At 37.8% G+C, this 11514-nt stretch overlaps 1 protein-coding gene across 1 annotated transcript; it reads right to left on the reverse strand.

The window, feature by feature from the left end:
• Nucleotides 1-750: 750 nt before the first annotated feature.
• On the reverse strand, nucleotides 751-10176 carry LOC120777651 (protein commissureless 1). Its single transcript, XM_040109103.1, has 2 exons — nucleotides 9331-10176; nucleotides 751-2453 (listed from the first exon to the last, which is right to left on the reverse strand). The coding sequence occupies exons 1-2, from the start codon at nucleotides 9926-9928 to the stop codon at nucleotides 1732-1734; spliced, it is 1320 nt and encodes a 439-aa protein (XP_039965037.1). The 5' UTR covers nucleotides 9929-10176; the 3' UTR covers nucleotides 751-1731.
• Nucleotides 10177-11514: the final 1338 nt, after the last annotated feature.

Raw genomic sequence — 11514 nt, forward strand, 5'->3', positions numbered from 1 at the left:
AGAATTTCAGAATTTCTTTGTTAATAGTGTATGTTTGTAACAATAAAAAATTCTAATAAAATATTTCATTTCTTATGTGAAAAAAAAATTGAAAAAATGCTGCTTTTTATCCGAGGAAACTCATATAACCCCTTTAAGATATCGCACTGATAAAATTTTATGAAAAGTTTTTCATATTTACTTCGTTTTTGAGATCGATGTAGAAAATATTTACGGAGGGGGAAGACAAGTTCATCAAAACTATTAAGACATTCGTTAACGGTTTTCTGGTTTGTGTGCATCTGCACACTAAAACTGGTATCAAGAGTGGTTTACCAGTAAAACGTAAGATTCATAAAATGTGATATTGTCTCTTCACTCTAAACACCATACAGCTCTCACCCTACAACCTAGTATCGACCTGATCGAAATGTGTTAATTTTGTTCGCCAATTCGTTTGAGTTAAATTTGCCGAAGCGTTGAAAATGCTATTGGCTGCCTTCAGAGGATCAATATTTCCATGATTTTAAATGAGAATTGTTATATTTTCGCCGGTAGAAGTTGTGAGTCAGAAGGCTTTCGTCTACGTTTATGTTAATACGTTTTTTATACCTAACAAGCTTCTAACAGTGTTTATAGAAAATAATTTAAATTTTATTGATCTTTGTGTAATTTAATTAACAATACTTTCGTAATTGATAATTCAAATATTTTGTATACAAAAAATATTTAGCAAAAAATTAAAACTTGTTTTACAAATACCAATGAAATGTTGAAAAAATAAGTGTACATATATATGTATGTATGTATTTATTACAAGCCATGTACCAAATTGTCACTAGATGCTCAGCAAACCAGTTTAGTTCTCCCGTGGTCCAGGCGGCGCTTCTTTTGGGCATATCTGCGGCGCTTCGAACAGCAATGACGTTATGAGCTTCCACGCTATATGAAAGCGCCAAAAGCTCGAACGCGTCATGCTAACGGTGTAATCTTCTCTGCAAATATTTCGTGTAAGCAAGTGAGAGGTGTGAGTGTATGTAAAATGTATATGTGTGCATGTATGTGAAAAACAAAATTTCAATGCAACTTTTACCAACTGAAAACAGATCGAAGTAACCAGAAAACGAAAAACGATCATAAAATGAACGTAAGTGAAAGAAAAACAAATGAACTTTTAAATTTTGTGTAATTTTTTAAATTTAATAAATCGTTTAGCTTGCTTAGATAATAAAATTCCTAACTAGTTTTACTAATCGCTGATAAATACAATTTACTACTTGCATCTGCGCGCTAACTATGGACTTAGAACTATTTACATGCAGTGAAAAATACGGGTGTATACATAGAGTTTAATGAACAGTCAGTCTTTTTTAACGAAAAGTGCTTTTATCTTTAAACTAAACAAGAAATAAATAATACAGAACAAAGTAATAATTTTTAAATGCATCTCTTCTTGCAATCATTTACAGTTACAAATAAATAAAAATAAGTTTGTTTAAGTTTCAAGAAGTTACTAATGAATGTTGTGAGATACGGACTCATTCGAAATGTCATTACGTTAATTAGTCTCTTTGTTTGAATCTAACACGTAGCGGCGGACAGCTCTTCTGCGGTGACTGTCTTACATCTGCCAGAGGCAGCATATTTACAGGACATACATATTTACAAGGCGTAACCAGCCGGTTGACCCGTCAGCGGCTCATCGGGGGCTGCGCGAAGAAGCGTGGAGGCGTCTGTGATTGCTTAATGCGATCACGCTATCGTCACTGTGCTGCACTGCTGCTCCTCGCCCACACCCCGCTCGCGACGCAACTCATTATAAAACATGGCCGGACGGCGTGGCGTCGCTGCTGCTTCGATCGGCAACGCGCCCGTTGATGTCATGTCGTCCAAGCGTATGGTAATCACTTCCTCCAGCGACGACGTCGACGTCTTCGCCGCGGCGGCATTGACACCCAGCAATGGCGCGGTTACACTCATGCTGCCACACGACAAATTGAGACCATGCAGTTCCGCAAAATCGTAGCTGGCGGGCATGACTACTTCCAGCGGCGCTTCGTCCTCCAACGCCACGGACGACACTTTGTATGTCTTCTGCTTCATTAGCTGCTCCTGCGCTTGTTGCTGTTGTTGCAAGTCGCTCTGCCGCTTCAATGTGGCTGTGAGCATGTTGTTATTGTACACACCAGCAATGGCCGGATGGTGATGCACAGCCGTAATCGTCGGATAGATGAACTTCATGCCGTAGGAGAAGTGCTGGTGCTGGTGCTGATGATGCAATGCCTCATCGTAGGTCGGCAGGCCGGTGGCAATGGTGTAGCATGGCGGCGACTCCATTTGCTGATAGTAGGCGGTGGAGGCAGCGTTAGCAGCTGTTACTGTATGTCTCCCGCGGGCGTCCATTAAACGGTCGCAAACGACAAGATGACCATCGGCGTACAAGTCGTTGCTCAAGTGGTTGCGTATGTCCTTATCTAAAGTGGGAGAAAAAAAGAGAAAAAAGAGGCGTGGTTAATCACTATATTGCAAGTGTGTTTGTAAAAGCAGTAGTCAGAGTTGCAAGCTATAAGTAAACGCTAAATTGAGAAGCAGCTGCGCTTGACAGAAAAAATAATCAAAGTTGCCTTTACGGTGTTGCAATCGATTGCTGTGTGTATGTGTGTAGATATGTAATATTTTATAGCGAATAAACCAAGTAAATGCTTTAAACCGTCCTAAACAGCTTAAGTCCAAGGCAGCCACAAAATGCGCTGGCAAGCAATTTGAGCCACTGGCATAACTGTCAATCAAAGGTGCTTAATAATTATGACAAGGCGTCGCATGGGTTACCAACACACAGACGCACGCATACATGTTTGTCGCGCAGTTGGTTTTCCCACAACACTTGAGCGACCTTAAGCAGCAAATAAACAAGCAAAAGCAAAAGAACAAGCAGGCTGCTCGAAGAAGGACCAGAAACAATGGATAATCGATAAAAAAGTGAAAACATAGCAACTTAAGCACTTAATACTTTCCACAGCGAGACAAACAGGGATGCAACGGCAACATATAGATGCAAAAAATGTTGCCACAACCATCTAGCATACAAAAACATCAATATTTCAGCTGTCAAAGCATGACAAGTGCGCACAGACGATTGTTGCACAGCACTACAGAAAAGAAAGGGATGGAGAAAACGTAGAACGTGGAGCAGACAATACAAAAATGTGAACCATTTGCCGCGTCAAATACAAACTGCATCGTTTTTCAGCTTTTACAAACATTTCTAGATATTCTGACACTGCCAAATGCCTCCTACTGTCTGCCTGCCATTGATAGAAGACACTTGTTTGTGGCATTGAATACCGTAAATGGTTGCTCAATTCAATTATAATTGTTTTCACTTGTATGATGAAGCTAGAACAACATGTGGATGGAATAAATATGGGTGTACCTAACTACAGTAATTGGTCGCAAAGTGTTGCATTTGTAACCAGTTGTGATTTACCTCGAAGACATCTAATTTGACTCGTTAATATGTTGAAAAAATAAAAAAAATTTTTTCTTGAGCAACTGCAATGTTCTTCTAAAATTTGTTTAAGTCTAACCCTCTTTGTTAATATTTTAAATGAATTTCCGTTGAAAACAGTTAAAGCATTTGTTTAAGCATAGCAACCGAATTTAGAGGCAATTTTTAGAGATGTAATGAAGAAAGAGCAGTAAAAATATATTATTAATTTCGAAAATGCTAAATTTGATTTCCGAATATGAATACGCTATAATCGTATTAGCAGAAACTAAAAATAGTAAAATTATTTATGTATATATTAGTGCAAATAACATTATTGCCGCTAAAACTTTTAATTTTACTCAAATTAAGCGCTCTTTCAAGCAGCAGATAACTAGAAACCAAGTAGTTACAAAACCAGTTACTTTGTAACCTATGTTTTAATATTACTGCTGGGTAGTGTCCATATTTTGTTATTTATTATAATGTGCTTTCTAAATCCATATGTGGGTGCAAGTCCCTTGAATATTTTAAAACCGCAAGCTTTCAATTGAAGTTTTGACCAACAAGTGTTGAGGCAGTTTGCTGTCATATAGAATATTTTTACAATATTACTACACGGTTGGAAGCCGTCAAGAAAGAGACAGTGAAATAATAGAAATAGGAAAACAAAACGTGTTGACAGTTCAACGTCTTTAAGAATTTTCGAGTGTTTTGGGAGTGCTTTTAATGTGTCTTTTAAAGTAATTATACAAATGCAATATTTATTAAAAAAACAAAAGAAATTTGTAAGATTTAATACGGGGTTTATTGAAAGAAATATCGAGAAAAAACTTTTTCCCAAAAATGTTTACGAAAACTTAAAAAAAAAATTGGCAAAATAACATTTTTGCCTTAAATTAATATTTTGTTTTATTTTGGTTGAAATTCGTAAAAGATTCGCTTATTTAACGCTTTTCAACATTTCTCATGAGCAAACAAAATTCACCAATGCACACCCACAAACTCAATTCAGCCAGTACAAGCCTTGTTAAGGAAGTAAACGAGCAATGAAGCAGAAACCAGAAGCAGATAGGAGAAAATATAAGTAAGTCTTCCCAGATGATATGCTTTTAATGAAAAAAAAACGACACAAACAATAAATTATGAGCACATACGCAAATGAATATCACAATAGCTATGAAAGCAGCGCAACAGACCATTAAATTTAAATTGCAGTGCATTCCACGAAAAAAATGGACAAAGCGTGCTTTTAGGCGCCACAACGCTGCATTTATGTGCATGTCTGTACATGCAACTTTAATGAAATGCACAGCTGCATGTCGAAAATCGCTGACATTTAACCATTGTTGCCCAACGCACATACACCATTCCACTCCCACACTCACACACTTGAACCGTTGAATGCATAATGAAGCAAAGAAAAAACTCGAAAACTTCCTTCAACAAAAAATCAAACACAAAACCGCTTTCATTAATGCACAAAAGCAAGTCAATTGAAATGAATTGCTGGCGCTTTCAATAAATCTTTAAACTTCAATAGCGTTGGGCAGCTGCCGCGCGCGCTGCACGCCAACTGCCGTAGCAATGAATTATGCAACAGGTGTAATAAAACTAAGTGCACACATTCATTGCTGAAGTGCAAGCGTTTAATATTTTAATTGCGAAAGCGCATGTAAATCGATTGCTATTAGTGCGCTTTAGTGCGCCTGAATGTAGGCTGCAAATAACTGGAATCAACATTTTTCGCATTCCATATGGTTGTTGCTTGACACGTGTTTGTTGTTCTAAATATATATATATCGATATGTAGCTTATATACTTAGTGTTGTTGCGCAGCTTGCTGTTTCATTAAACTAAAATGGCCAACGCAAGAGCGCAAACATGACTGCCGACCACATGTGACTGCGCGCTTCGGCGCTCGCAAAACAAAAAAGAAATTCATGCAAAATTTATATGCGTTGTAAAATTTATATGATTTTTCATATGTGTACTCACACACGGGCAAAAAAAACCAACAACTCCTATAAAAAGCAGCATATGCGCCCAAAAGTATGCTTCGCTTGTAAGTGCAGGCAGACACATATTTATTCATATTTTTTATATTTTATCAAACATTTCGTTGTTTTGGTGTTGGGCGCTGTCACGAATGCACAGCATAATTTTTTTGACCACACGGCCGCTATTTGCGCGCCATAAAGTATGCAAACACGGTGGAATGCTGTGCGATTTTACAACTCGACGCCCACATTCATACAAATTTAATGGTATGAATATGTGCAAAAGCATATATGTGTGTTTGTGTGCGTTTTTAATTTACGCGCGGCAATTAATCGTGAAATATCGCACAAGTGTTGCCTTCAGCGTTGCCATTTTTGCGTGTGCTGTTGATGATGATGAATTTTTATGTAAATATAAATAATTATTTTATTGTCAATAAAAAAAATTTATATTTTCATTGCGCGCACGTTCTTTATTGTTTTATATAGAAACAACAGCTTGACTTTTTCCATTAAGTTTATGCCTTTTTATGTGTGTGTACATATTTATTTGTGCTTGGACACGCTTTTTAGGTCAGTTTTTCGAAGCTTTATGGGACATGCGTTTGTGTTTTTATATCAGTTTTTTGTAATTTTTTTTGTTGGTTTCGTGGGACCTTGCCCAACACTACTCAATATTGAGTAGTAACTTTTTCAAACTTTTGCAGGTTTTTAGATCGCTCTAAGCTAAGTGAAAAAATGTAGAATTTGCTGAGGCAGCTTTAAAAGCTTATCGCAAGCCTTAAAAAACGAAAACCTGGTGCCTCTTAAAATATGAATAACTGACTTTAATTGATGTTTGGTCACCTGGAAAAAGTCACAAACGATAGATTCATAAATATTAAAGACGTGGTTCGAGCAATGTTCCGAAAAAAATATCTTTGTTTTGAAATTATTGCGGCCCTAGTTAAATACATTTTCTTCATCCAAAACCAATGGTGTTGTTGTTGTGTATTTTACTGCATTCAAGGGCTATTTATATCATGTTTAATATTAATAAAACACTTAAAATATACCGGCATTCATACAAATTAATAAACATTATATACTAAAAGCACAAGTGCCTTCCGCACAATAAAGCCATAATTGAAGCTTCTGAACTCCTCCAACTCCTTAAGAGCTAATTTATTGCACAATCACACAGTACAAGGAAAGTATGCTAAATTCATTAATAATTGACTGCCGACTTCACTGTCAGTTGTACTGTAATCTAAGTGCAACAACAACGCCTCGCGCTTAATTACTTCTCACAGCAACAAGTGTAAATTATTCAAAGCGGCCTTTAAGGCGTACAAGCCTCTGCGCACACTAAAGCAACTTCCTAAACTGGCAAATTACAGTCACACTCATGATGTAAACAAACGGCAGAGCAAAGCAGGCAACAAGAATGGGACAGGCAATAAATATTAGCGCGAGTAGGTGGCAATACTGTGTATTCCACACACACACACACACACACACGCACACACACACAAAACAAATACGTGACGCGTGCTTTGTATGCGAATTGAAATTGTAACGCATCAAGTCGCTAATTGATTGCCAGCAAAGAGACAACTGAATTATTCATACACGAAAAAAACAACAAAGTTAAGAAAGCTGCTAAGCGTATATATGTATATATGGAAGTAACTGCGCTATTCACCGATGCTTAGTTCATGAAAGTGATAAGCTGCGAAATGTGAGAGTTGCCATGAGCTCAAGCGTTTACATATTGTTTGCCTTGCACGCTCTGACAGTTTAACAAATGCGGCTCATGCCAAATTTACCGCCTGATATGCAAAGCTGCTCAAGTATTTATTGCACAAAATAAACAAATGCAATTGTGTGTGTGTGTTTGTTTATTTTCACTCCTAAACCTCAACGAAAGCAAGCGAAAGTAGGAGAATGTAACATATTTTTAGGCGCAAAACAGTTCACATGCGTATGCGAAATAACAAACTTCAGATAGCTGACCCAAAAACCTAAACTTCGCTGTGGCAAGCAGGCACTAAATTATAAATGACGCTTGTCCAGCAGGTGCGCAACAGGGAGGGGGCGTACAGCTAACAGAAATTACAAGCAGCGCACGACCACAACTAATTCAACTAACTGTACTAATTAAGCTGTTAATGGTCAGGCGGCTAGATGTAAGCAACACAAGCAAGCAGATATTGGCCACATACTTACCTAACCCACCATATATTGGCAAATATTTAGACACAGGCACTGGCTTGGGTGAGTTCAAACTAAGACACAAAGCAAACAATTATTTAATATGATAGATCTCTCTTGAACTGCTCGCAATTTCATTAACTGACAGCAAGAGGTGTGGCCTTCGGTTGGCTTGCGTAAATATACAATTTGCAGTGTGTGCTTTGAGGTAAAACTTTTTTAATACTCCTTAACGAAATTGACACTTTGACAGCTCCGCTCAACTTGTTCGGTGTCGCAGGCGCAAAACAGTTGTGCGTTATTAGTAATAGGTCCATAAATGAAAATATGTGTTGCTTGCTTTTAGGCGCAAAAACAAAAACATACAAACTAATTGAGCAGAAAGTGGCACGGAAGACCAATGAAGGTCGTAAAAAGTTATGCTCTGCGCCGCTGAGCAGGTGCCGAAGCAGGAAAAAGTAAATATACTTAGGCTGATAGCGTACTTTGAGGCGTAAGGTTAAGTTACTTTGACAGTTGCCGCTTTTGCAAGGGATCTGCGTTAAATGATTTATAAGTTGCCTTAAACGTGAGGCGAACTTACTGCACAATGTGCTAAAAATAAGCAACAGATGCTAGGGAGAGAGTGCACTAAAAGGAAGGAAAAATTTTAAAGTATTTTTTAGCTGAAACACTTTGTTAAAAAATTTAAATTTTGAATATAGAAATTGTATAAATATGTGCCAGTAATAATAATAAATTGAATATTCTTAAAGAAGTTGCAACTATTCTATTTTTAACTGATTATTTAAAAAATTCTTCACAAAACTATGTTTCAACTTCTAAATCTCTTCAACTTTTATGGAAGAAAAATTGTTTTTGTTTTGTGCTTTGTTCACTTAACCCGTTATTTGCTGCCATTTGGCGGATAATAAATGTGGTCCCGCCGTCACAGTTCACAAAAGGAATATCGTTTTAAACTGGTGCAAATTTGTTGTCGCTTTTGTTATCACATCCGTATGCCGTGGAGAATAAAAGTGAGCTTCGTGAGCACAAAAGAGTTAAATTCCGCTTCTAACGGTAATGCATTATACTAAAAAAAATAGGCTCTATGGGAATTCGCTCAAGTGGGTCGAGATTTGTTACCGTGAAAAAGGGACATGATTTATGATGCATAATTTTGTCATAACCGTGACTTGCTAGAGGCTAGGTGGCGAAAAACACCGATGAAAAAGGCAATTGGATGTCATGTCATCTTTAGGTCCAGGAATGGCCTTTTGTGGTTTCATTTGTGATTTGTAATCTTATATAAAATAATCAATTGAATATAAACATTTGAAAAGTTTACGAAAATAATTAAGCACAGAAATATTTGGAATAATAATAATATTATATTTATAAATAATATTGCGGCTCTGTTATTTTTCCCGCTGATATTCAGCTGACTACCTGATTATCGCAACGAAAATGTAATATTGTTTTGAGATTAGAAAGGAAATTTGAGTTTCAAGGCGTACTTGGAAGGAGTCCGAAGTAAAGTAATAAAATATAGCTTTAAAACTAACTCGACAACTTTGCTGACATATTTTTGACACATAAAAACACAGCTGCTCTCTAAAACTCCCTACCAAAGGAGAAAAATTACCAACTTCTTTCAAGTGCATTTTTTAGTATAACTAACTGTATACTTACTGCATTTCTTCCATTGCCGAAACTTGCGGTAAAAGTAGCAGGAGAACAAAATGAAAATCACAGAAAGCACCACCAATGCGGTGACCACGCCAATCCACAAATAATTGATGACGGCATGCATGTCGGCATCGCCGAAGAAATCTTCCAAGAAGCTGCCGCCCACACTGCCGACACCGTTCTTCAGCTCGGCCAAATTCAGCACAGCACTCTTGGAGATCTGTTCGTTGGTGATGTGTTGGCCGGTCGCATCGACGCCAAAGGGTCGCAGCGCGTGCTGCTCCTCCTGCGGCACGTTGGCCCCGCTATGCGCGCTGGCGGAAGCAACAGTGTCGTAGGCCACATTGCCGATACGCTGAAGCAGCGTATTGAATGTGTGCAATTTATTGATGTGTTCGAGATCGTGATGCGATGGTATCTCGAAGGTGATTTGGTTGTGCGACAACTGCTCGCCGGAGTGCAACAGCCGGTCCACGACGCTGTCTGGCGTGACTGCCGCCAAATTAAGGAATGGCATGCCGGTGGTATCCACAGCAAATGCTGTCTCCGGTGCGTAGGTTGTGCTGTCATACAAATAATCCATTGTTGTTGTGTCTTCCATTTTGCAACTTTGAGTTATTCACTTTTTGGTTTAACAATTTTTATAAATTTTTTTCACCTCACACTTTTGTTGCAATAAATTCAAGACAATTCTAGATTTTTTTAATTCAAATTTTTGGATTCTTTAATCAATTCACAGAAGCTCACGTTTCAAATTTGCTTTGTTTATCATGCTCGCGTTTCAAAACACGTTTCTCTTCACTCTTGGCCAAATTACTCGTCAACAACGCGTCTTGTTTGCTACGTGTGTACGCGTTGCCCGTCCAAGTCGAACTGAATTCTGTGCTGCTGCATGCAACAGAAGTCACTTGCCACCAGAAAAGTCGCCAGCCAGCCGATTAGTAGGTAGCCATGCGGCCGTCAGTGGCGCTCAGTAAACAGCGTTAAGGGTATGTTACCGCCGGACGAGTTGCTAAAGGGAAATTCCATTTTTAGTTTCTCTCTCGCACTCACTCTCAGCCGCGCACCTCGCCCTTCACTCTTGCATGCAGTAGTGTTGCACTCATTGCTGCTTACCTGATCACAATTGGACTTAGCGCAGCCAGCAGTGCCAAACTAATTCTTAAAACGCGCTGCTGCAACCTTAAACCATGCACACACTAACACCCTTGAACCTACCAGATTGCTGTGGGTGTGTGTTTACGGTGCTGTTGAGTGGGTGTTAGTTTGCGAAAATAACTGCATAATGGTCAGAAGGAGTTATTGAAACGAGTGGCATAGTTTGTGTGCAAATGCGTAAGTAGTTCGGCGTATGTATGTATGTGAGTGTATGTTCCGTAGTTGGCGTTGCACTCGGCAGGATATGCTACTGACCCAATTTCAAAGCAACTGCAAACGAAGCAACGATGAAGCTCTATTGCCGTCGTGCTTTAGAGGTTTTGGGTGCTGAAGGATCATGAGTTTAAAATCTGGTAATTACTATTTGGCTTCCAACTCGATATTGGGCGCATTTAAAACATATTTTGTTGTTGCTCTAGCGTTTTCTGACTTTCAGAAATAAAATATTTTGAAACATAGGGTTCCTAATTTCGTAGTACTAAAGAAGAAAGCGACACGTTGCGCCTGTATATATAATTTTGTATACATACATACATATATTGGAACTAGCATCGATTCAAGAAGCAATTGAAGCGTTGGCACTTTCCAAAGATCATTTATTGAAGTTTCAAAGATTTTTTTAGCAATTGCAAAATATAAACTAATATATTTATTGAATTTTAGATCAAAAGGCAATAATATTTTAGTGGATCGAGTTAGTTTTTCGCATTCAGTCTCTCCTCTTAACTGAAAACAAACAAAATTTTATATCATTCATATTTCGAAACAATTTATTTTCTTAAAATATTAGCTGATTTTCTTTATATTCTGCAAACGAGTAAAAATTTATGAATTTAACCCAAAATTAGTTTAATTTAAGCCACTCTTTTTTCGCTAAATAGAAACGCAAGTTCACATCACGTCTTAAATTCCATAACTTATCAATACATGAAATATTAAAGCTGGCCTAAGTCTTAAATTCGTGGTGAAGACTACAGCAAATGCCGTTACGTTCTTATTTTTTGCGAAATGCAAATTTACATAACTCAC

This window comes from Bactrocera tryoni, chromosome 5 (assembly GCF_016617805.1).
Source record: "Bactrocera tryoni isolate S06 chromosome 5, CSIRO_BtryS06_freeze2, whole genome shotgun sequence".
NCBI lineage: Eukaryota > Metazoa > Arthropoda > Insecta > Diptera > Tephritidae > Bactrocera > Bactrocera tryoni.